This window comes from Ceratotherium simum, chromosome 2, assembly GCF_057802395.1.
Source record: "Ceratotherium simum simum isolate JZ-2026a chromosome 2, ASM5780239v1, whole genome shotgun sequence".
Lineage (NCBI taxonomy): Eukaryota > Metazoa > Chordata > Mammalia > Perissodactyla > Rhinocerotidae > Ceratotherium > Ceratotherium simum.
In genome coordinates this window covers 2,857,384-2,882,634 of record NC_141901.1, presented here as the reverse complement: position 1 = coordinate 2,882,634, position 25,251 = coordinate 2,857,384, and the positions used below count along the sequence as shown (strand labels likewise).

Here is a 25,251-nt window from a genome sequence, read left to right as displayed (position 1 = left end):
CCCAAGTTCCAGGTCCCTTATACAGCTCGTAAAATGACAGGGGCAGAAGAGAAGGAATGGGAAGGCAAGCCCTCCCAGCAGGAGCCATCTTCCTTAGGCTGTTCCCTGAAATGAGGGCCCATTTAGGGGAAAGGCAGGATCAGGAAGTGATCGGTCCTGCCTCCACTTCCCAACGCTCCACCTCCCAGGACCTGCTTGGCTGCCAAGCACAAGCAGCCGAGAGCATTCCCCTGCCTCACAGACACAGCCACTCAGAGTGAGAAAAGAAGGCCACGTTTATTCCATTTCTTGAAGGTGCAGGCCTTTATCTCCTCAGGGCTCTGGACTTCCAGGCTGTGCTAACTGGCATGGTTGCTGTTGACACTGGCTGGCTGCATGTCCCAGAACCTGGTGGTGCCTCAGAGAGAGGAGGAAAAGGGTCCTGGGACACTAGCATCTGGCCTCCATCGCCCATTATCTCAACCATAGGCTCAGCCAGACCAAGGGTAGAAGGAAAATCAGGCCATGGAATGCCTGGGCTGGGTGTGACCCTCAGAAGTCACAGGAGAGAGGAGAGGGCTTACGTTCAACGTGAACACCTTAGGAGGAAGGGAGACTAGATTAGGTCATTCGACCCAGCACTGGGGAAACCCCAGGAGGCATCGCCTCTGTTCCCTGAGGAATGAAGCCCTGTAAACCAGAGGGGGTGGGTGAGAGGCCTACGGGAGCCTCGGAGGAGCTGCAGCTGAGCCTGCATCAGACCCCAGGTCGGCCCGGCAGGGGTCCCGACAGCGCTGGCCTGGTGTCGCACGCCCTGCTGTGCCGCCTCTGCAGAAAGGCAGTGGAAGGTAATGCTGGTGACATCTCCTGGCTGTCGGCCAGGAGGGAGGTAGGCTGATAAGGTGGGACCAGATATCTTCCTGTGTTGAGTCCCACAGTGCAGGCAGGAGAGCAGTGTTTGAATGATTCTAATGCTTCAGGATGCCCCGCGCGCGCCATAGAGCTCAGACGTCAGGAGCCGATGGGACCCTACTTAACCTGTAATGAAAGGCACAGGTTAGCTTCTCCCACCAGGTGGAGAAGCCTGCAGACCCCACCCCAGGGCCCAACACAATCAACTTTCAGGAGCACTGAGCCATTCAAGTCCTCAGTTCTCCTCTTGTAGCATCTCTGTCCCCAACAAGAACTCCCCGCTTCTGGTTCCTGACTACACGTTAGAATCACCTGGGAAGCTTAATTCATCCCCAACCTCAGGCCACATCTAGAGTCTCTGGGCGCCAGACCCAGCCATCTGCACTTTGAATAGCTCCCCTGGTTAATCCAGTGCAGCCAGGGGTAGGAGGAGGGAGGAGGAATTCACATGGGTTCCTTTGGCTCTGAATTCCTACAACTCTGAATAAGGAAACGAAAATTCACTAAAAGAAAGTTTTGAACTATCTGTAAATAGACTATATATCACAGCAAGAAAAATTTATGTCAGCACTAAAATTAGAACTTCCTGCCCATGAGGGCTGTTTTGGAAAGTCTTTCCAAGGAGCTGTCGAATGTCCTCTCCATGGGTGTTTAAGAGGATGGATCCTCTCCTTGCTGGAATGGGACATGGAAGAGATGCCTCCTCAACCCAAGGGCCCTCAGGGACTCGGGACAGCCACAGCCCTGCTCCTGGTGTCCCTACCTCCTGCCTCAATTCCCCATCCCAGACTGGGTGACCTCTGGGGAACACCTACCAGTCAGTGAGTCCTTCCCTCTGTGCCCTCCCCTTCCAGGCACATTCCATGTCTCTGACTATTTAACCCCTACGTTAGCACCTCAAGGGAGGATTCATTATGCCTATTTTACAGGGGAGGGAACTGAAGCTCAGAGGGAACAAAGCTCCCACCGTCACTCTAAGGAGCAGAGTCAGGAGTCAAATCCTGCTGGAATCTCTGCGGACTCTTTCCACCATGACCCTGGTTCCCAAAGGGGTAAGTGACAGAGGTAAGGATGATGGAGAGGATGTGGGGGGTGCGTACAGGCGTAGTGAGTGGATATGCATGTGAACAGGCCCACTGACCTTCAGGGCATCCTTGATTCTGAGATTGTGTCCTTCCTTCTCTTTGGAGTTGAAATGTGCTTTATGAAGTGGGACTACTCAGTGGCAGGGTTTTTTCCCCTTTCAGATGTGTTTATTTGGTTTTATGAGAAGTTGGTCACTCTGTTGTTCTCCAGTTTTCTTTTGGGAACTTTACTGCTGCATAAAGTCTGTAAGTCTGAGCCCTGTTGCCCTCCCCCCCAACCCTCTCCAGTGCCCCTCACCCCCCGAGAAGGGGATCTAATCGGGGATGACCAGAGTCTCTAACACTGGGCCTGCAGCCCCAGTGGCCCCATGAGCATCCGTGTGAGAGGCCGGAGAAGCCCAGGCCTCAGGCAGGTCACTGAGCTCTGTGCTCAGTTTCCTGGTGCTTGACAAGGAGATGCAACAGAACCACTCTGAGGATGGTTGTCAAGAAGGAAGGAGTCGGTGAGGCATCAGGCAGAGTCCTCATTCATACAGAGCTGGGCACAGTCACAAATCCACGTGCTTCTGAGCCCCCATCTCTGACTGCACTGAGAATGGCCTTAGCATCAAGGTCAAATGGATTCTCTTTTTGTACATCTAGCAACGGCTAAAATTAGACGAAATTTTCATCTCGGAATGCACTATATTCTCAACACTGTAGTGTAAGCCTACACCTTGAGAGGACAGAGACTCACCGTGGACAAAGCCGAAGCTCTGACGTGACTGTTGGGAAAACGGACACCTGTCCTCAAGCCTGCATGGGCAGGTACAGGGACCCTGCGCTCTGAGGCAAGGGCAGCGTGAGGACCAGTCCCCCCAGCACACTGCAGGGGCTCCTTACCCTTCGATGATGCGATTGTTGTCCTGGAGGTCAAAGGCCAGCAGCTTCATCTCCTCGCAGAGCTCCTGCATGCTGTCCAAGGCAGGGCAAGAAGGGCACTGTGGCTGCGGCCAAAGTCACCCTGCCCCGAGGCCCACCACCAAGCCACTCTACTTCTGCCTCCCAGGCCTCAGGCTCTAAGTCAGCACCCAGGCCTCTGGCTCCTCTCACCCCCCCCTTCCACACACGCACACATGCCCCCTCTCTGGCACTTACTGGAGAACTAGGTCTTTCAGTGCAGGGCTGGGATAGGGAGCTGTGGGGGGTGGTGAGGCCTGAGCCCCCCTCGTTCTGTCCTGGAGGAGCTGGTGAGATAGGCGGTCAAGAATCTGAAGGGAACCACACTTCAGTCAGAAGGGATGAGCCAGCAGGGGTGTTTCTTTGTAGGGGAGGTGTGAGGAAGGGTGAGAAAAGGGTAATGGCCCCAGCCCATACCCCTGGAGCACCCAGAGCCCTCAAGCCTTTCCCACAAGCCCCTCCTTCCCATCCGGGCGGCGCAGCCAGCACAGCCACCTTCACTGCCTGTGCTTGGATCTAATGTCCAGACTGCCGAGTCCTCCTCGGTGTCTAAGCCACAGCTCTAATGACACAGTGTGGGCCAGGAGCTGCAGAGAAGCGGGGTGGGCTGCGAGCACGCCCCGGGCTGGGCAGGGAGAAGGAGCCGCAGCGGCTCTCTCCTAGAAGAAGCAGTGCTTCTCTGTTCCTGTTGGCAAAGCAGGCGGCTTCTCAGAGCTGCCTGTGTCTTGGCCTCTTTGCAGAGAGCAGATCAGAAGACCAAGAAGAGTTCACGTCGCCTCTCTCAGAAGCCTGGAGCCTCCCAGGCGTCATGGGGCATGAGGAAGATGTCCCAACATTCTGGAGGCTCTGCCCTTGCAGTGACCTTCAGCCTGAGATCACCAGGAAGTGCCTCTCACTCTTTCTGTCCTCACCTCAGGGCACATGTGTGGGTCAGAGACCCCCAAACCACACCAGAGTGCTTGGACTTGGTCAAGGGCAGCTCTACCCAGCGGCAGGGGACTGGCCTGAATACCCCCAGGGTACCTGATTGACCTGGCTCTCCTCAGCCGCCCCAGGTCCCCGGAAGTTCTCGCACCTTACTGAGGCTCTCCTGGGCTCCCTGGGCTTCTGTGTTACAGGCCGCCACGGAGCAGCCCACCAGGCGCAGGTGGTTCCTGGTCTCATGCGCCACCCTTGAGAGAGCAGATCAGTAATCAGAGCCAGCTCACTGACTCTTACCAGGGCCCACCCAGCTGTCGTTCAGGGCACCACACAGACACAGAGGAGAGGCTTTCCAGATGACAGAGGCTGGAGCTGAAGGGTCCCAGGCATGTGCCTCCCTCACTGCCTCTGCCCTTCCAGGTGTGCCCTCGACCCTCACCTGTCCCATTCTTACAGTGAGGCTGGTGAGGGTCCCAGCAGACCCCATTGGGAGCTGCGGACATGCGTGTGGCTGCAGCCGACACTCATGCTGGTTAGGACAAGCCCGGGGCCAGTCAGCCTCCAGAGAGGCAGAGGACAGCCCACAGGGGCACTTACTACGGGAACTGCCCACACTGCCATTTCCAGAGCAAGTCAAAGTCAAAACTCATGAATTCTCCTCTCTCTATGAGTGGAGGGCGTGAGCAAGAACTTTTCCCCATTGCACAAAACCAGAGTCCCAGGAAACAAGACCCAGGGCCGTTGAACCAGTGGTTGATTTTCAACCCTGATTACACATTAGAATCACCTGGAGGCACTTTTAAACTACTGATGTCCAGGCCAACTTCAGACCAATTAAATCAGAATTTGGGGTGGGTTGGGGGTGGGGGAGCCAGGCATTGGCGTTCTCATGTGAGGGTGGGTGGGTGCTGGGGCCTCAGCCCCATAACAAGCGCACAGGTCACAGGCCTGGGAACCAGCAGCACCTGAGAAACTGCGCCCCCTTCTCTGAAGGAGCCAGTACTGTGCAACTGTACAACTCTGAAGGAGGAGGACTGCCTGAGAAGGGAGGACCCAACACTCCTACAGGGGCAGCGTGAGAGGCCTCTGTGTAGGGGCCGCTGCCTGGCCCTGCTTCCCTAACCACTTGTCCTCATCCCAGAGGGACCGTGTGTTCTCCCTAGAGAGGGGGCCCCCCAGCACAACCAGCTGGGATGGTGGGAAGAATGCAGATTTTAGAGGCAATCTTACCCACATACTAGTCCTGGGTCTGCTACTTACTAGCTATGTGATATTGAGGAAGCAACCTGAGCCTCAGTTTCCTCATCTGTGAAATGGGGTGACAGTATCTACTGCATAGGGAGATATTATGGGGTTAATAAGCTCATATGTAGAAATCACCCAGCAGACTGCCTGGTCCACCCAGGGCCACAGAACCACCCATTTCTTTGCCTCTGTTCCTTTACTTCTACCTCCTCTCAATCAGTGCTCTGCACAGCTCGGGGTGTCTGAAGCCTGGAAGGACCAGACCAGGAAGGGCCCTGGGGTCCATGAGCTCAGGAGGGAGGACCAGGCCATTACCTCATCCGCTTGCCGTGCGTGACCAGGGATGTCTGATACTTCTGCACACACTCCTCCTGGAACACCTGCAGGAGCCTTTTGGCTAAATGGCTAAAATTCACCCTGTAAAGATAGGGAAACCGAGGCAGAAAGCTAAGCAGCCAGAGCCACCTGAGCACAAGGCTCATAACCCTGGGTCTCCACCACCTAAGTGCCCAGCCCTGGGTCCACAGCAAGGCCACCTCGCCAGAGGAGGAGGAGATGATGCTCGCACACGTCATCGTGGAGATCAGAGGGCGGCCACCAGCAAGCAGAGCAGAGATGTGGGAGAAGGTCAGGGCGCCCCAGAGCACACACACACTCTCCAGCTCAGTCCCCAGAAGGAGGGAAGGCGCGGCGGTTATGGGAAGTGTGTGCGTGTATGTGTGTGTGTGTGCACGTGTACAAGGGGTCAGATGTAGAACCAGGGGAGTGAGTTCCCAAAATAAGCATTAAATCAGGGATGGCCTCCTGGAGGATGAGTGTCCAGGAAACAAGAGCAGAGGGACGCCCAGAGGAAGCTCAGCAGAGCTCCGAAGCAGGAAGTGGTAAGTGGTACATCAGTGAGGACAGTGGGGGGCGAAGTCCTACAACAATCTTGTTCACCCCAGAAGTAAGTCCAGCTACGTCAAGACAGCTTCTGAGAGACCTCTCTCCGACTCAGCCCTCCGTCTCCTCCCTGGCCTGACCAGCCTGCCCCAGACATGGCCTGGGCTCAGGGCCCTTCTCCACTTCTTGGCCGGCACAGAGCACTGCCCTGCCCTGCTGACGCCCACCCTCCTGCTCACCCGCCTGCCCAGGGACAGGCCACTCACTTATCCAGCTTGTGAATCTGCTCCTCGTTGTAGCCAAGCCCTGAAGGAAACAGATAGGAACAATGTCACCTGTTCATCAGTCAACAAAATGGAATGCCACAAGGGTCGGGGGTCAACTACAAAGATGAGGACAGCCTAGCTGGGGCCCTGCTCCTGGGAGCTCCCAGCTCAGTGGAGCCAGCAAGGACAGGAGTGAAACAAGCACCCGAGACACTGCCTTAGGAGGAGGTGGGGCCCATAGAAGCAGCAGAGAAATTGCTACAGGGCCCTGGGGCAGGTGAGCCCACAGTGTAGGGTGAGGGGTAGGTACCTGAGGAATGCTTCAGGTGGTGAGGGTAGATGGGATGGGTCTTGAAGGATGCTTGGTCAGCCCGGCCTCTCGTCCAACACCCCTCCCGGAGTGACTGATGCCTTTGGCCTATAGGCCCACCCTTGAATATTCAAGCTGCAGGCAGAGCCACCTGGGCTCCACAGCAAGGAGCTGGAGAAGCGGGGCTACCACCCTCTACCCCCCCTTCCCGGCCTAGCCACTTTTGCCAGAAGGGCTGAAGTCCTCTGGGCCTTGGCGGCCTCCTGGGCTCAGTGCACTAGGGAGATGCTGGCCCTCCTGGGCTTCAAGGGAATGGGCCTCTGGGTTAGTGGCTTCCCCAAGAGGACGTGGAGCGGAGGGTTGCCTTGCTGCCCACTTTCCAGTCCCCTCATAGCAGAATCCCCTTCTTGGGCCCTCATCCAGGCTGTGCTCTCAGCCAGCACTTGTGAAGTCCAAGCTGCAAGTCCCAGCCCTGCCTCCCAGTAGCGGGGCTGTAGGCCAGTGATGTCACCTCACCGAGTCTCTGTCATTGTCATATGTGACGCCTAGGACAGTGTGACGGTAGAGAGAGTGCCTGAAACTTCCTGAGCACTCTCAGAATGGCATCTTTCAACACCCAGGTGTTAGCAGGCAAGGGTTATTCCTCCTGGTTCATTTTTAATTTTAATAAAGGACTCTTGAAGACCAATAGAAATGAAACTCTTTGAGGCTATAAAATGGGGTAGTTAAAAGCAGCAGCCCCAGATTGCTTGGGCTACTTCACCTTCGGTGTCTCTGTTTCCTCATCTATCAAATGGGGAGGGTAACTGTGTCTAGAGCTTTTGTGAGCACTAAATAAATGAAGAAGAGGAGCAGCCCGCAGGACAGCGCCCAGCAGGTGGGAGGTGCTCAGAAGGGTAGTGATGAGAGGATTACGGAATCCAGTGATGGGGGCAGAGACGCCTCTGAGGTTCTCCTAAAACCACAGGAAAGGTCGCCAACTGGGTGTCAGGCCAGCCTTGCTGAGCCCAAGGCCCCACCGGCTCCGAGAGCAGGAGAGGCTTGGTTTTCCCGCCTCTGTGCTGCCCTCCACCCCCTCCCGGGCCAGACCGTGGGGCAGGATTGAGGTTCCCAAGGAGAGACCATCTTCTAGATCCGTATGTCCAACACTGCGGCCACCAGACACAGGTGGCTGCTGAGCCGTGAAGTGTGGCTAGTGCGACCAAGAAACCGAATTTTTATTTCATTTAATTAATTCAAAATTTAAAACTGAAGCAGTATAAAAATTTTTTCCCCATTAAACACAGCTTTGTTGTTTTGGTAAAACTACCTACTTTGTTAAAAAGTCAGCTTCCAAATAGAGATGCTCCATAAGTATAAAATACACTTGGGGTTGTGAAGACTTAGCACAAAAAAAGAACGTAAGATCTCTCTTTAATAATTGTGTTTATATTGATTACGTGCTGAAACGACAATCTGGATATATTGAGTTGAATAAAATATATTATTATAATTGATTTCACCTGTTTATTTCTACTTTTTGAATTTTGGCTACTAGAGAACTTAAAATTACCTATGTGGCTGGCTTTGTATTTCTATGGGATAGTGCTTCGTAGATACTCGAAGGATAGAGGAGAACTTGGCAATCAAGCCCAAGACCTTCAGTGTACAAATTCGAAACTGTTTGGGGCGTGGGTGGGGGAGATGGTCAGTTCCTGACCTGTTAGCGCCCCAACCCCAAGAGTCACCTGGGGCCTCCTCGGGCTCCCCCAGCCCCGGCCCTTCCCTGGCTCGACCCTCCCCTGCCCCGTCATAGCAGTTGCCTCAGGCAAGCAGCTCCCCATCCCTGAGCCTGTAAATGAGCTGCCCCTGCCCATAGGGTCTTGGTGAGGATTAGTAGATAAGGCAGCAAAGTGCCTACGAGTGACTCTAACTGGTATTTCCCCAGATGCTCCCTTTCTGGAAAACCTATTTTAGTGAGACGAAGACAAAATGGATGGGGAAACACTCCTTAAACGGTCAAGTGCCCTGCAAAGCTGAGGGGTCTCTTTCAAGGGCCACCTCTTTCATAGCACCCAGGCTCCAGCCCACTGTGCCCCCAACTCGTGTCATGTAAGCCCCCCACACGGCAACAGGCACAGGTGTCAACGCTTCGTGTCCCTCACAGGACCCTGCTGCCCCCTGGCTCCACACGGCGCCACCCACGTAGTGGGCCTCCAGCAGCAACACCGCATGGAGTATTGACAAATAATCGGAGGATTAGAGAAAAGGAAGGGAGAAGGGAGGGAGGGGAAAGCAAGAGGAGTATTTTGCTCTCCCCACAGCTCACCTGGCCTCATCCTGGATTTCTTGAACTGTTTGTAGATGAGGTACATCTTGTCCAAACAACACTGAATCTGCTGGATGCTGTGGGCAGGAGACAGAGAGCAGGTGATGGAAGCATCAAACGGCACAGAGTAAAGGGTGAGGGAGGGGTGGGATGGCAGTGGGAGGAGGGGAGGGGCTGTCTTCCTGCAGAAGGAGCCTCATTGCCACAGTTTTGGGGGCCATCTGGGAGTGGGGGTGACTGTCCTGTCTCGGGCTTGTTTGAGGTGCCTTGTGGCCAGCCAGCCCTCTCTCGTTCTCATGTTTCTTCTCTTTCTCAGCTGTAGGCAGGACAGGCGACAGGAGACTGGCCTGTGCTGCACAAGAAGGCTTGAGGACAGACTCCGGGAAGGAGCCTTGGGCCCTGAAACATAAGGGTCGGGCTGTGACAGCTGGGGGTGGGAGTGGAGCAGAAATTTCTCTTCTGGTCGCCTGGAAGAGGTAAAAGTAGTGACTTCTTAGTATACCCAATGCCTGGCACATGGAAGGAACTTAAATTGACACTCCTCGTTTAAAACAAGAGCAAATCGGGGCCGGCTCCGTGGCTTAGCGGTTAAGTGCGCGCGCTCTGATGCTGGCGGCCCGGGTTCGGATCCCGGGCGCGCCCCGAGGCACCACATCTCCGTCCAACCCGAGGCCGAGTCCCGCGTACAGCAACTAGAAGGATGTGAACCTACGACATACAACTATCTACTGGGGCTTTGGGGGGAAAAAATGAATAAATAAAATCTTAAAAAAAAAAAAAAACAAGAGCAAATCAAAGGTCCTTGGAGGCAGGGGCGTTGCGGGGGATGATCTCTCAAGGACCTTCTGCCTGGGGTTTAGGGTCCTTATTGTTTCTTCCTTCCCCTTTTCAGGCTGGATACAAACACTTTTTTGAGATGTTGGGGGAGTGGGTTCTTCCTCACCCTCAGGCCCATCTAGCTCCACTCCCTCCCTGCAGCTCCTCCCAGGGACCCTGTCTCAGCGATTTCTGGAGCTAGACTCTGCAGGTCCCTGGTGCCCGCCCTCCTGAGAACACGGGGTGGACAAGACCCCAGATTCCAGCCTTTACCCATAAAGGCTCCGGCCAGATGTTCGGAATTCAGAACCGTCTTGCGATTTTAGAAAGGTAATTCAGAATACATACACTATATTGGGGAACACCCTAGCTGGGTCTGAGCCACACCCACTCATCGGATACACTCAATCTTCAGAGAACCACAAGAATATCCACCCTAAGTGGGATCAATAAGGGCTGTAGAGCCTCATGCAGTTTAGGTCAGGTTTCGCAGACAAAACAATTAAGAAAAACCCCCACGGTTTTCAGAGCTTTTTGAATTTGGAATTGCGGCCCTGGGTTATGGATCCGTATTGGCACTGATGGCGCACAGTCGGTCCCGAGAAGGCCCGTGCCCTGGTCAGAGCACAGTGCACATCAGGCTGTGGCGTGGGTGGGCCTGCTATGTTTGTTAGAAGGGAGAACAGGGATATAAGGTTGTAAATCACTGGGGCAGGCCAAGAACATAGGCTTCGGAGGTCAGCAGACCTGACCGCTGTCATTTGTCATTTACTAACTGTGACTCAGGGCAAATTAACCTCCCTGAGTGACTTCCTCATCTACAAAAGGGGCATCAGAGTAGTATTGTTGCTGCTTTGAGGACTAAATGAGATGATATAAGTGGGAGGACCTATCCAAGGGTCTGACACAGAGCCAGGGTTCAGAAGAGAAGGGGAACTAAATTATTCTTTTATTTAGGACTACTGCACCTGCTAAGGTTTGTAATTCACTCTGTGAACTCCCAGATGGGGGCAAGACTCCAGATCCTTTTCTCCCTCTGGCCAGTCTCAGGGGAGGGTCTCATGCACTCCCAGATCCCCCACTACCACCCCCGTGCCCCGGCATTCTTGCCAAGATAAGGGAGAAAGCAGGCCAATTCCTAAAAAGGCTACTGGGCCTTTTGAGCTGTACACCCCCACCCCCACCTCCACCCCACCAAGAAGGAAAATCCCACAGACCTTCTGTCCTCATGTACCTGATCCCGGTTCTTCACCAGCTCAGAGCTCAGGCTGCTCAGGCTCATCTGGGTCTCTGTGATATTGTGGGAACACCTGGAGAGGACCCCAGCCAACTGTAAGGCAAAAAGGCAGACCCCCACGGGGTCCTCAGCTCGAGGCTCTGATGGGCAGCCTGGCCGGACCTCTGCCCCCCAGCTCTGCTCCTGACAGCACCCCCCTCCCAGCCTCACTCACAGTCCGCAGCTGGGACCGCAGCTCTGTGGCCCTCTTCAGTTCCTGGATTTCAGGCATCCCAGCCACGCTGCTGAACCTCAAGTGAAGGACAGAGAAAGGACACATATGGGGGATTAGGAGGCAGAGAGCTCCGTAACTGCCTGTTGGGCACAGCACATTAGGGACAGCCTTGCTGGCTATGGGATGTCTGGGGAGTTTCGTGGTTGGGAGAGAAGAACCAATTTGAAGAGGCCCCTTACTCACCAAAGTTGTGACCTGGCATGGCATTGCAAAGAATAAAGATTGCAGTGGATTGAAACAACTTGAATCTATGAAAACTCCTGAGTCCATGATGCAAGGCAGCTATTTATTTTCCTTACTAGGAAAATTTGTAACTAAAGGAAAAGAATAAAGTTCCTTTCCAGTAGAAACTGTATTTCTTGATAACCAAGAGCTTATTGATGAGGGACAAGCTGTATTTTATAGAATACTAGCCAGTAATGTGCCAGGACTTGGAATATTAGCATCCAGCTGCCTCCAGTGAAATTATTCATTTGGGCAGGGTGTTGAAATCAACAATGACTGACTAGGGCGCAGACACTTGTGTGGTGCCAAAGTAACACCCCACTGATTCTTTCACAGCGAAAATGCAACTGGACAATAGAGAATCAGGCTGTCCCCACCCAATGGTGAGTGGATATGAAGTGTTCCCAGCATTGTCTATGATGTATCTGGCCAAAAATGTTTCACTTGAATCCATCCATCCTTTAGAACTCTCAGTTTACAGGAAATGCCGGGAAAGGAGAACAAGGCAAACGACATCCAGAGGAAGCATGGATGAGTCCAGAAGGTGGGACAATGGGTGTTGTCCCTCCAAAAAGCCAGTGTCATGAATCGGGGGGTGGTCTGTCTAATTAAAATACACTTAAGGGACATAACAACCAGATACAAAGTGTGGTCTTGGATTGGATCCTGGTTTGGATGAAACCAGCTAGACAAGAGAATTTGGGAGATAACCAGGGAAATTTGGATACGGATGGGTACTAGATGAGATGTGTATTGACATGAGCGAGGAGAGCTCATTAGCTGAGAAAAGCAGGTCATACAACAGCCAGTATAGGAACATCTCATGTTGGTTAATATAGACACTTGGACACCTGTAGTAGAAAACTATCTAGAAGGATATATACTACAAGGAGCGACAACCTGTCTCTGAGTGGTAGGACATGGTATTTTTATTTCATTTTTGCTTGTCTGTATTTTCCAACTTACTACTATTAGCTTATACTGTTTTTATAACAATAACAATTAGGATAAAAGAATCCTGTGTGTTTTGGCTTGGGAATGGACGGGAGGGGAGGAAAGAGGAGTGGAGAGAATTAGGAATGAAGAGGAAGGCAGGGATGCCGCCTGCTTTGCTCACCATTATGTCTCCACATATAGTAAAGTGTTTAGCACAAATGATTGTTGAATGAATTATTGAACACACAAATGGATTTTAGGGCGTGGACTACTTGATGGCAGAAGAGGAAGAGGCTGAACCACTCCAGCTGGACCGGGGGTCAGCAGGGGTGGTTTGCGTCCCAGTCCCAGCTGCCACACTTATCACCTGCATGATCTTGGGTCAGCCACTTGCCCTCTGCAAGCCTCAGGTTCCTCATCTATGTAATGGGGAGATCAGTCTCCTTAGTGCTACCTAATAAGGTGTTCGTGGGGATCAAACGGGACCTCAGAAAAGAAGGGCTTGATTAGAGAACACATTTATATGAACAGTTTTTGGTGGTGGGATGGGGGAAGCACTGGGGTTCCCTGAGCCAGTCCTGGCTGCCTGAACAGGGCCTTTGGAGGGCAGCAGCTGCTGAGGAGGACCAGGAGCTTCGGGACAAAGGCAAGGACATTCTACCAAGGGATCCCGCCCTGGGGAGCCTGAGGCAGGGGGAGTGCACTGCGGGAGAGGCAGGTAGCCAGGCTCGGCACTGGTGGCCGCTTGGTGCCGGCTGCTTGGGGGCCTCCAGACACGAAATTCAGTTCATTAAAATATCTCAGATGCCATTGTGGGGGAGGAGCTAGCAGCTTTAGACCTTAGAAAGATCTGCAGGTCTGAGGACGTTCAGAAAAGAATGGGATTGCCAAGCATTGGAGCTGGGAGGCCTCAGAGATCATCCAATCCTCTCATTTTGAAAATGAGAAAGTAGAGGCTCAGGTAGGGAAAGGTGACAGTGGCCTGCAGTCAACAGTGAGCTAGCGAAGAGCTTGGTCCTGGCTCTCTGACTCTTTGCTCAGTGCTCTTTCTGTTCTCCATTCTCCTCCTTAGTGGAAGGCTGAAACGTGCTTCAAAGCAGGCGTTCACCTGACCCTGAGCTCTCCAGACACCCAGAGGAGGTCTTGGAGCCAGGATGGGATAGACAGTGGCCAGCAGAGGCCAGGACTCCAGACCTGGGGCCAGCCTGTCACTCCTGCATACACATCCGTCCAGGGCAAGTGGCCAACCCCCCCAAATGCTTTCTCTACACATTTCTTTCCTGCTCAAGTACCTACAGTAGATCCCTACTGGTCATTTTATTGGGGTCTAACCTCGCAACTGGACCCTCCAGGACCTCCGTGCATTCTCCCCTTGCTTCTCCTTCATACCTCTCCAACTTCACTCTGGGATATTTTCCATCATGTGGCTTCAACAAACCTCACCAGCACCTCCCCATCTCCCTGATCACAGCCCCCATCTCTGTCTCTGCATAGGACCTTCCCACCTGAGGTATTCTCTCACATTCTGGCCTTAAATGCTGCACGTCTTGGAGCGGGCCTGGGGGCATAGCAGTTAAGCTCCTGCACTCCGCTCCGGCGGCCCGGGGTTTGTGGGTTCGGATCCCGGGCACGTACCAACACACCACTTCTCAGGCCATGCTGTGGCAGCATCCCATATAAAGCAGAGGAAGATGGGCATGGATGTTAGCTCAGGGCTAATCTTCCTCACCAAAAAAAAAAAAAAAAAGCCTGACATCTTTCAGGAAGACCACTGTGCTTGCCTCCACCCATCTCTAGTCTTCCTTCACCCAACCATCCTGTCGCCTGCACATGCCTGGGAAGGGCCATCTCCCCCAGGGGAGCATGAGCCTCTCCCATGCCTGGTGCCACATCGGTCCCTGGAACCTCTTTCTGTGCCCTGGAGGGAGCTCTGCTCAGAGGAGCAGTACTCCTGACTCTGCCGCCCCTCGTCTCTGTCACCATCTGACCTCCATCCCCGTCATCTGGAGATACTCCTCTTCCTCCTCCCCGCCCCGTCACCATCCCATCCGCCCATCCTCAGCATTGCTGCACGAAGCCCCATGAGGAAGGCAAGATTGCAGGGAGTCAGCAGCTGCTCGGAAACTGCCGGCACCTTCCTGAGGACAAGGGCCGGGGGACCTGAGGTCGGGGGACATCAGGCATGTTTGTCAGTCTCCGCTCCTCTGTCACCACCTGTCTCCTCCTACTGGGAAAGGCTCCAGCCACCATCAGCTTCCCTTGACCGCAGAGCCCCCATCTCCCACCTGTACCATGGCCACGTGCCTTCCAAGATTTGGGGGCCTGTGCCCTCTTCTCAGTAGCGCTCTGGCCAATGCAGTCTCCCCTGCATCTCATCTCCAGACCCTCCAGCTTGGTTTCCTCCTCCCAGTCTCTCCCTGTTTCCAATCTATCATCCCTAATTAGCCCATGTCAGAGGAGGGAGGGCATGGAGTTCCAAGGGTTGGGGCAAGGAATCCTAAGAAGTGAAGACAGTTGAAGACTCAGAGGAAGCAAGAGAAGGAGCGTGGGGGATGAGACCGCCTGGATCCCCATTGTGTGCTCCAGGGGTCCGTGAGTGGGTGTGAGTGCTTCTCCTAGAGTCCTGCTCCAGGGCCCAGTGCGGGATGAGCAGTCTGAATCTTCAGAGAGGGGTCTGGGAGGACAGAGGCCCCTTCCTGGGGCAGGCAGGCTGCCTTGGCCCCTGGAGAAGCAGTGTCCCCACATGCGCCTTCCCCAGAGGTGAGGGACGGGGGGTGCGTGGTATGTGCAGCATCTGGCAGTGTGGGGGATGAGGGACAGGGTGGGAGTACCTTCCCTATTCCACTATGGCAGGGAAGTCAGGGCACTGTTGGAAATATCGGGGCGAGGAACAGAGAGAGAGAGAGAAGGGCTGAGGGGGCTGAGCTGACCTCACACCTGCTGCAGCCCCCGCCTGGGGCAGGACACCCACCTCTCGGTGCCCAGGCTGCTGCTGAGGAAGAGGAGGGCCATCCTCGTGACCTCCAGTGTCCGCCTGCATGTGGCCTGGAGAGTCTCCCTGCAGAGGGGAGCCTGAGTCAGAGCCGCCTTCCTCCAGGGGCCCCACGGCAGAGTGGACGAGGTCTGGGTCACCTGTCCTGCCTGCCCGCCTGGCCCTCCCCACCCAGCCCTCAGGGTACTCACACAAACCAGTGCAGCCCCCGAAGCATCAGTTCCTGCCCAGCCAGCAGGACCCGCGCCAGCCGCAGGGCCTGATAGCTGGCTCCCAACACGCCCTGAAACACACAGGTGGGCACGGTCAGGTCCTGCACCCCCGACCTCTGTGTGCACCCCCTCCCAGCCACCTGGGGCTACCCCTCACCTTGGCCGTATTGTAATCTGCCTGCAGGTCCACTTTGGGGACGAACTTGGGGATGTCCAGAGCCGCTGCAGATAAAGACCCTGTCTGAGGGGGCTGCCTACATGGCCCTGGATGGGCTCTGAGCTCATCTTTCCTATTCCCAGCTCACACTCACGCCTCACCACCTGTCTTCCGCCTCAAGCTTCCCAACCTGCCTGGAGCCCCCAGCCTCAAGCCTTAGAGGCACTTGCTGTGTTCTGAGCCACCGCAGCCCCTCACCGCCCCCTTGTGTCCACTTTGGAGAACGACAGCCTCATGCAGAACATAACAGCCCCAGCTCAAGAGCCAGAAAATGGGCTAAAACGACTCTTCCACCCACGGTTTCATTGTGGATTCCCCTTCCCAGCCTTGGAGACCCTGAGAAGGAGGATGGAATGGCATCATCAAGTGAGAAAGAATGATAGTTTTTCTAGAACGTGGAGGACGAAGCTCTGGACCCCTGACCACCTCCCCTTCTCTCCAGCCGACTGGGCCCCTGCTTCTTCCAACTCAACCTCTCTGAGGCTTCCCCACCAATCACAGAGACTGTGGAGAGCATAAATCCAGCTCTCCCTGTTTCCACGGGAGCTCCTTTCACAGCTCTGTGGATGCTGTGAAGCCCAGGGAGGTCAAGCCACCAGCCTGAGTCACATGGCAGGTCAGAGGCATATGCAAAAGTAGAGCCCAGATCTGCCTTCTGCACCCTGTGGGCCCAAAAGACACCCACAAAGAAAATTAATCAATATCTGGATGGCAAACCCATGCCTCTTAGAGAAGAATATGAGGAGAGAAGATCCAGCCTGTGTGGCCCTACTTACGGTCCCTGAAGGCCAGCCCCTTGGGGGTCTCACTGGCCATGCTGAACAGGGTCAGGGGGCTGCTCGCTGTCGTGTGGGCGATGTGCTGTGCTGAGAGGTTGGGCTCAAGGACACAGAGGTGACCCTCGAAGAGGTACTCCTGGTGCTGTGGGGCCACGTTGGTCTGCTCATACACGGCCTCCAGAAAGATGGCTATCCTAGACACACCAGGGGTAGAGGGAAGGAGGGGGAGGGCAGGAAGTGTCAGCAGGCAGGATATGGGGTCGGCGCACCCAAAGCCCAGCTAAGACTTCATCCGTGGAGAGGGTTCAGCTTTCCAGAGGGAGGGGCTGTGTGATTTTCTCTCTTATCAAGGGTGGAGAGACACAGGGTAGAGCTCACATCTTGTAGTGGATGGAGACAGAGTGAGAACAGAACCCAGGAGTCCCCATATCCAGCCTCTGCCTTTGCACCTCTTCTTGTCACATTCCCATTAAAATGCACCTAGTCCCATAAAAGTCTCCAGGAATAAAGTGTTCTATGAGCAATAAATTTGGGAAATGCACAGGCAACACACACACACCCCCCTCAGGAGATTTATAATGCATGCTAGCGTTGTCAAGTTTGCTGAATCTCTGAAGTCCAGCAGCAAAGAAGCCCATTTAACTTTAACTTTGTGGAATTAGTATTTTTCCAAACTAAGATTGGACCCAGAAGCTTCCATATCTAAACACCCCACAGAAGGCTGTCTAGGACACGCCCTTCTGCTGGGGTGGAGAAGGGTCTTATGCCTCTGTCACTCGTGCCCACTTACGTGTTATGGGCGTGGATGTAGATGCGGTGCAGGACTGCCTGGGACAGGGAGAAGACATGGACAACGGCTCGCTGCAGGATGTCACTGGTCTCCGCAAAGAACTGGTCGAAGCCCCAGCACTTGGCCTGCTCCACCTCCAGGATGTTGGCCAGGATGGGCACCAGCTGGCTCTGCAGCCCCCTGCCCCCAGGGCATGGAGACTGTCAGGGGCCGGGGCCCAGACTCAGCCTCCTTGAGTGGGTAATAGGGGCATTCCCTGAGAACATCCTGAAGAGCTAAGACAAAGGGGGTGGGTGGGGTGGGATGAGGAGGAATGGCTAGCAAGGTCTTCCAGCATCCAGATGGAACACCTGAGGCCAGAAAGGGAAAGTGGTAGACCTGAGCCCACTACATGTAGGAGGTCCCACGGGAACACGCCTCAGAGGTAAGTCTTAACTCTCAGCAGAGAGAAGGACAACAGCCCAGACTCAGGTCCATGTCTGCCCACTCACACTGACAGCTGGCAGGTGATGGGCAGGGTGTAGCTCCACTCCAGGGGCCCATTCTCCCGCCTCTGGGTGCCTGCAATGGCCCCAGCTGGCTTCTCTGTGGTGATCCGGTACCTGGGGTGAGGCAGGACCACGTCGTCAGGACCCCAGCCCACCACACTTCAAGGGATGACAAACTCAGCCTGGAGGGCTCAGAGTGCTGGTGCCAGTCACCCAGCCGCTCCGAGGTGGCCTGAAAAATGGAATCTGAGAGTCCTGGCTCTCAGCCAACAAGATCACCTTGCCTTTGTGCTCCCGGGTGAAGCTCTCTGCTCCTTCCCACTGTCCATTTCCTCTACCCACTTACCTCACATCCACAGCCGGCCTGCCTCCACACCTCTGCCCACGCTGTGCTTGGCCCGAGGAGCCTCCCCTCCCTTCACTATTCGGAGCCTCCCCTCCTTTCAAAGCCCAGCCTTCCCTGACAGCCCCGGGCCATGTCTGTCTCCTGCCCCTTTCTGGAACCTAATGCAGGTTCCACAAGGCTTGGCCCCTGAGCTGAGGGTGGGGCTTCGACCTTCCTGCAAATTTACCCTAAATCTCTCTTGCTCTGAGTGGTGCACTCAGGGGAGCAGCCACTATCTCCAGCTACTTCTGTGTCAGACAGCAGGAACCTGGAAGGACCTGGGACTTGGGATCTGGAGGCTGGGTTCCTGCCCCACCTTTGCCCCCGGCAGGCTCTGCAACCTTGGGCAAGTCTATTTTGGAGGCTCAGTTGAGATGTGGTGAGCCACCAATGGAGGGAGGGCTAACGTGAAGCACTGAACTAAGATAATGGATCATGATCAGTCTCCCATCAGCCAGGGGTACAGTTCAGCTTCTTGTTTGATTGACTGAAACCACGGATCTAAAAGGACTCTGTGTGGGGGGTGGACCAGAGGAGGACCACAGAGTTAGAGGAGGAATAGGAGACACAGCAGGGACCAGCGGGGGAGGCCCAGAGCCTGTCCCCCCTCATACCCTGCCCTGTGGCCCACCGTACATGATCTCCTTGTTGCGCCGTGGCCCACCAAAGGGGACAAAGGGCAGGCTGCCGGTGGCTGCATGGTACAGGGTCACCCCAATGCTCCAGAGATCCACAGTCACCCCGAATGTCTTCTGCTGGGGCTTGCGAAGCACCGCCCGCTCATACATGTCAGGGTGCTGCCAGAGAGAGAACCAGAGAGCAGCCATGGAGGGGGAGGGTGGGCAAGGGCCTGCCCCCACCCATCAGACCCCCTTCCACTGCCTTCTGGTGAAAACAGAATCATCAGAATGCATTTCCCTTGTCATCTCAAAAGTGGGTGTGGCATTTGCTTATTCAGAGCATTTCCATCTGCCCAGCCTCTGCCCTGGGGAAGGTGGTGACCAGTGATGTTCCATCCTCCATGAGGATCAGATCAACGAGTTAACTGCACAAGGGAGGCCCGTGCAGAGGGCCCAGGCAGGCTGCCACATGGCCGTTCCATCTTAGGGAACAGAAGGCATTCTCCTGGTTGGGACGTAGAGGGTCAGATATAACCCTGCCGGACACAGGGGGATTGGACAGAGCACCTCTGAGGAGCACTGAGAAAGTCACAGGTGAGGGGACTAGCTGCAGGGGTGGCTCTCAGCTTGGACAGTGGGTCCCCAGCACCCCACTCACCAGGTACTCCTCAGTCCCATAGACCGAGACGAACTTCTCGTCGTCATCCAGCTCACGGGCGGCCCCGAAGTCTGTGAGCTTGTAGATGCTCTGCCCCTCCTCCCCCAGGAGGCGCATGATATTCCCGGGCTTGATGTCGCGGTGCACAATGCCGTTCTCCCGCAGGTGGTTCATGCCGGCCACTGGGGCAGAGGGAGGGCAGCTAGTGGCCTGGCCAGGAACAGCCCAGTGTGCAGGGCTCATCTTGGGGGAAGGCTGTCCCTGAGTCCACATAGACAGAGTCCCCACGGGCTGACAGGGCCACAGGGAAAGCAGAACAAAAGTGGGCACAGGGCCATGGAGGGGCCAAGACAGGAGGTATCAAGGTTCCATCAGGGTTCTCGAGAAACCCTGAGGATGGCACTCGGCCCTCATCTTTTTTATTTTTTAAAATTGTGGTAAAATATACCTAACATAAAATTTACCATCTTAACCATTTTTAAGTGTACAGTTCAGTGGCATTAATACATTCACATTGTCGTGCAGCCATCACCACCAGCCAGCTCGAGCTTTGTCAACTTCCGTGACAGAAACTCTGTACCTAATAAACAATCACTCCCCGTCTCCCTCTCTCAGCCCCCACACCCATCGCCCTCCTTGCTGTCTCTGCGGATTTGCCTGCTCTAGGTCCCTCATATCGGTGGAATCAGACAGTATTGGTCCTTGTGTGCCTGGCTTATGTCACTTGGCATAATGTCTTCCAGGTTCATACATGTTGTAGCATGTGTCAGAATTTCCTCCTTTTTTTGAGGCTGAATACTACTCCATTATATGTATAGACCATGTTCTGTTTATCCATTCATTTGTCCGTGACACTTGGGTTGTTTTCACCTTATATAAGGCTATTGTGAATAGTGCTGCAGTGAACATGGGTGTACACCATATTTAAAATTTTAAATTGGAGTTTTAAACTAAAGATTATCAGGACTAGCAGGAATCAGACACTGCCCCAGGTCTGGACTGGACAGCCTCTCAGGTTCCGAATGTTCTTCTGTGCTTGGATACTTGTTTCAGAAATGCCACCCCACTCTGAGACTCTGCCTCCCGCTGACGGCCGGGCCTGTGGCCGGTCTGAGATGGGGAGGGGCTCCCCGGTGGAGTCAGGGAGGGGCTCACCCACACAACGCAGCACCACCAGGAACTCATCCTCAGGCAGCCCGAAGGCGTTCTCAGGGCTCTCGAGCACGCTCAGCAGGCTCCCACTGGAGCAGTATTCCATCACCAGTACCTTCTGCCGGCTGCCCCCCTGTGGGTGCCACAGAGAGAGGTTTGGGGAGAAAGGCACTTCCCCTCCTCTTCCTCAAGAAGGAGTCGCTCAGACTAGAGGAAAAAGCCCCTATTCTCCAGGTCCCAGCTTCTGGCCGGGCCTTCGCTCCTTGGCGCCTCACACTGATCCCACACACCTGAGCCAAAAGTCACCTCTTCCATGAAGCCCTCTTGGATTAGGCCCTACTTCCTGTCCTGACTGTCCCAGGACGCCTCCCCCCCACGCCCTCCTCAGGCATTCTTTACTCCACTCTATAGTGTGCTGTTCTGGCTAACCTGCTGATGAGCATATGACCAAGTCTCTATTCTTATGGGACCTGACTCTTCCCAGCCTGTGAGGGTCGAGGACAAGACCATTCTCCTCTGCCCAAGCACTGGACCCACCGTCTCCTCCACTGCAAAGAGCTTGACGATGTTCTGGTGGTTCAGCTTCCGCAGGACCTCAAACTCCCTCACCTGCACCTCGCGGGGTCGCAGGTAGCTGGCGGTGTTGAAGACCTTCACAGCAACCAGCTCCCCGGATTTCTGCCACGGGGGATAATACAAGTCCCACCCTTGCCCTGGGGAGCTCCCCCACTCCCAGGCCTCTGCTCAGCCTCTCCCCCCAGCCTAACACAGAGATGAGCAAAGACAGCCTGTTTGGGGATGGGGGCTCCCCCCTCAGCTCCTGCCCCTACTCAGAGGGTACACAGCTGGTCTAGCACTGGGAGGTGACGAGGGCTTGGCACACCTGATACCCTGTAGGGGATGGTTTGCTGTTACTATTACTATTGACAGTAACGACAATGGCAGCTAACCCTCCCTGGTGCTGGCAGCAGAGCTGGGATTGGAACCCGTCTGGCTGGCTGCAGCTCTTAAGTACAAGATAACACAGGAGGTCTCATACATTCGATACGGCTCTGCAGTAAGAATCAAGGCAGGATAAAGCTCAAGCCCTCCTCTCGCCTCTGCTATTCCTAGATGTGCTGCCACCTCCCCTGGATGCCGGCTTCGTGTATCCATCTCTTTCTCTCTAGTTCCAAACGTGCCTGACAGAAGCCTCACCCCAAGGAGCCCTTTTCAGCTCCCACACCTCTGCTCAAACCCATAGTGCCCCGCCCCCCCGGAGTGTGCAGGACAGAGCGCCGAGGCTTCTGTGCAGCCACACACCACCCTCGACGCCCACTGGGGACTGACTGGGTTAAGCACTTGTAGGCGTGGGGGGCCAGGGCCACACCCCACCTTGTTTCGGGCCTTGTACACACTGGCGGTGGCCCCCTGCCCCAGCAGGTCGTCCGTGTGCCACAGGTAATTGATGGTGCTCTGCATCTCCTGCCCCCGGCTGGCCGGCCACCTTCTGCCTAGAAGAAGAACATACTGGGGTCCAGGATTCCATCCCTGACTTGGGGTGGACACTGGTGGCCTGATGGGTAGCTGTGCCCAAGACCATCCCATGAAGGGCTCCATGTGGCCATTCCAGAGGCAAGGGGGTAGGGGAAATGTGAAGTGCAGAAAGGTTAAGTAACTTCCCCAAAAAGAAGCACAGCCAGGGGGCCCTCAGCCCGCAGCCTGCACCTCTCCCACCACAGGACAGTCTACCTGTCCTCACGCCCTCGGTCCCTGCCTCCCCCCTCCCCAGACAGCCCATTCTGCAGAGACAAACCCTTTTCTCTGTCACTTCTCCCAGGCACTGAGAATTCTGAGTTTTTGGCTTCCAAGCCTGGGATTGTCCCAGGAAGCAGAAATAGTGCTTGGAGGAAGGGCCCCAGGTCAGGCAGCGTCAACCACACCACCACAAATATCCAGGATTGCAACATGAGCCTGGAGCCCCTCCCCATCCACTCGCCGCCGGCCCACCACTTCCTGCTGCTGTGAGCTGACAGCTGCGCAGCCAGCGCGGCCAGGTCAGTGCTGCTCGGGAGGGGAACAGTGCTGCTGCAGAGCTCCTGCGTGTGTGCGTGCGTGCGTGCGTGCATGCGTGTGTGTGTGTGTGTAGGGGTTGGGGGAGGCAGGAGACCATGAAATCCAAGGGCTTAGGAGCCCCGGGGAGGATCTGAAGCCCCTCTACAACTCCATTCCCTGTCTTTGCATCCATCCTCCTCAAAGGCCAGCTCCTCTAAGGCAGTGGGCTCCAGAGAGCGTATCCTCAGAAGATAGACCCAATACTTCTCTGAAAAATAGGGCCAGGGCAAGTCTTTACGGGATGACTGGGAGGAGCACAAGATGGGCCAGCACCCCTTAAATACCCTCAAGAAAGGCTAGGCTAGATAGGGCTTCTTCCTCTTCTAACATCTCCTGGGTTCTCAACCCCACAGTCCCCAGGCCTGGAATCCTCCAGTTCCTTAGCTTTGAGCCTTCTCTCTGTAAACTTTTTTAAAAGTGCAATCTTGAGAATGTCAATTCCTTGAGCCAGAGGCCACTTCAAGATATCAGTGGTCGGTGCCAGCCCCATGGCATAGAGGTTAAGTGTGCGCGCTCTGCTGCTGGCGGCCCGGGTTCGGATCCCGGGGGCGCACCGAGGCACTGCTTGTCAGGCCGTGCTGTGGCGACCTCCCATATAAAGTGTAGGAAGATGGGCAGAGATGTTAGCCCAGGGGCAGTATTCCCCAGCAAAAAGAGGAGGATTGGCATGGATGTTAGCTCAGGGCTGATCTTCCTTACACACACACACAAAAGATATCAGTGTTCAATTCCTAGTTTTAGAAAGTGTATTATTAGTGTTTGCGTTTTACAGAAGCAGCTGAGGTCCTGAGAGCCTCTGAAGACTGTAATAGCTCAGTGTGAATGAGTTGGTCAGGTCTTCCCCTGAGACTGAGGAGGAATCAGCCAGCGGGCCTGGGGTATGAGGCAGGGCAGAGCACACTGAATCCAAGGCCAAGGGCCCAGCCCAGGGAGCTAGCTGGTGGGCAGCAGATTTCACTATCTTCAAAACACTCCCCAGGGCTGGTTCTCAACACAGGCCCTGGTGCTGGGGCAAGGCACAGCTGAAGACCCGGGGAATGGGCAGTGTGGTGCAAAGGGCAGAGCCCTAGACTGTGGCACTCCCTGGGTTCTGCCTCTGGCCCTACCAGGGCTGTGCCTGGATCTGATTGGTGGCAACTCTGGTCAGCTCTGCAGCCCCAGCACAGTGCCTGGTGCACCAAAAAGGGCTCACCGTCCTTCAACGGCAGTTGGATGAATGAGGGCCTGTGAGCCAGCAGCCCCACCCACGGCCTCCTCTCCCTCTCCCTCGTCGTTGTCGTCCTCCTCCGCGTCCTTGGGGCTCCACTGTGACCACAACCACTTACCTCTCACTCCAAGCAGCCCGGGATCAGGCAAAGACTCTCTCTGACAAGTGTGTGTTATGCTCTCTGTCTGCGGCAAGTCCAGGAGCTGAGCTACACCGGAAAGAGGAGGGCGGATGAGAGGCCCCCCTCGGTGCTGTTCATTCTCTGTCTCCATCAAAGGCCACCGGCCCCAGCCCTTTAACCCTTTCCTGTTTGTCACCCTCCCCCACAGGGCTGGGGGTTTCCAGCCTGATTCCCCAGCTGCTCCAGGAGACTTTCCTCACCACTTCCACTGCCAGGACTTGGGCCTGGGAGAAGGACCCAGGAGAGGGGAGGGCAGGCACCAGAAGACAGGCAGGAGAAAAGTACAGAGGCGGACGCTGAATGCTGGCTTCGGGTGTTGGGAAGCAGAGCCAGGAGGGGAGCGTGATAGGCAGATGGCAGCTCTGCTCTATGCACGGCCCTCGCTACCTCTCACTGGCCTCCAAGCAGTGCTTTGCAAGGGTGCCCACTGGAGATGGAACACAGGGCACCTGGGGGGCGGGTGGTGGGCAGCAGCCGGAGAGAGACACAGGGAGGGGACATGGGGCTGGGAGAGCCACTGCCCACATGCCTGCACACCCAGCACTCTGCTGTCCCACGTCGGGCTCCCCAATTCCACCCTCCCCCCGAACTCCGCACACTCACCCCATCTCGGCTGTGGGGCATGCAGGCTTGTGGGACTGGGTGGCACCCCCAGAGCTTTCAGGGCTTGCTGTCATTCATGGGCAGTGCCCATAGCATCCTGGTGGCCACGGGCCCCGGGGACCCGAAGACTGGGCGAGCTGAAGTGGCTGTGTGCCACCCCGGGAACTGGGAGAGCTGGGAGCCGAGGGTTTCCTCTCTGCCTCCCAGCGGCCGGCCGGACACTCAGCACTCAGCGCACTCCCGCCGGCGCTCAGCCCTCTCACACTTCCTGATTTCGTTCTTTCTCTCTCTCTCTCTTAAAGAGACAGAGGCAGCCGGGCTGCCACTGCCACCCCAGAAGGAGGGAGAAAGAGGATGCTCTGAGTTCCCAAGTGGAGGTGATGGGACCAGAGTCTGAGCCACAAAAAGGCCAAGAACTGAGGCTGGATGGCTGTGATGGGCCACTCACGGGGTGCTCTTGCAGCATCTGGAGCAGGGAAGTTCAGGCCTCAGTCAACAGAGCAGGTCGGGCAAGTTAACCAAGCGGGAAGCTGCCTGG

At 55.4% G+C, this 25,251-nt stretch overlaps 1 protein-coding gene across 4 annotated transcripts; it reads right to left on the bottom strand.

Annotated features, from left to right (window-relative positions):
* Positions 1-257: 257 nt before the first annotated feature.
* IKBKE (inhibitor of nuclear factor kappa B kinase subunit epsilon) lies at positions 258-25,251 on the bottom strand. Of its 4 annotated transcripts, none has more exons than XM_014783468.2 (22): positions 24,714-25,250; positions 24,048-24,137; positions 22,003-22,121; positions 21,166-21,306; positions 20,632-20,761; positions 19,477-19,658; positions 18,835-18,995; positions 17,817-17,927; positions 17,326-17,505; positions 16,533-16,729; positions 15,697-15,761; positions 15,519-15,610; positions 15,307-15,393; positions 11,115-11,184; positions 10,881-10,993; positions 8,848-8,924; positions 6,230-6,269; positions 5,397-5,498; positions 3,991-4,087; positions 3,114-3,226; positions 2,859-2,930; positions 258-1,017 (listed from the first exon to the last, which is right to left on the bottom strand). In XM_014783468.2, exons 3-22 carry the CDS (start codon positions 22,087-22,089, stop codon positions 984-986), a joined length of 2,151 nt encoding a protein of 716 aa, XP_014638954.1. In that variant the 5' UTR covers positions 22,090-22,121; positions 24,048-24,137; positions 24,714-25,250; the 3' UTR covers positions 258-983. The 4 variants fall into 4 exon arrangements, with proteins under 4 accessions (XP_014638954.1, XP_004425155.1, XP_087293382.1 ...); XM_004425098.3 differs by having other exon boundaries at positions 11,115-11,190; positions 24,714-25,249; XM_087437256.1 differs by lacking the exon at positions 17,817-17,927 and having other exon boundaries at positions 11,115-11,190; positions 24,714-25,251.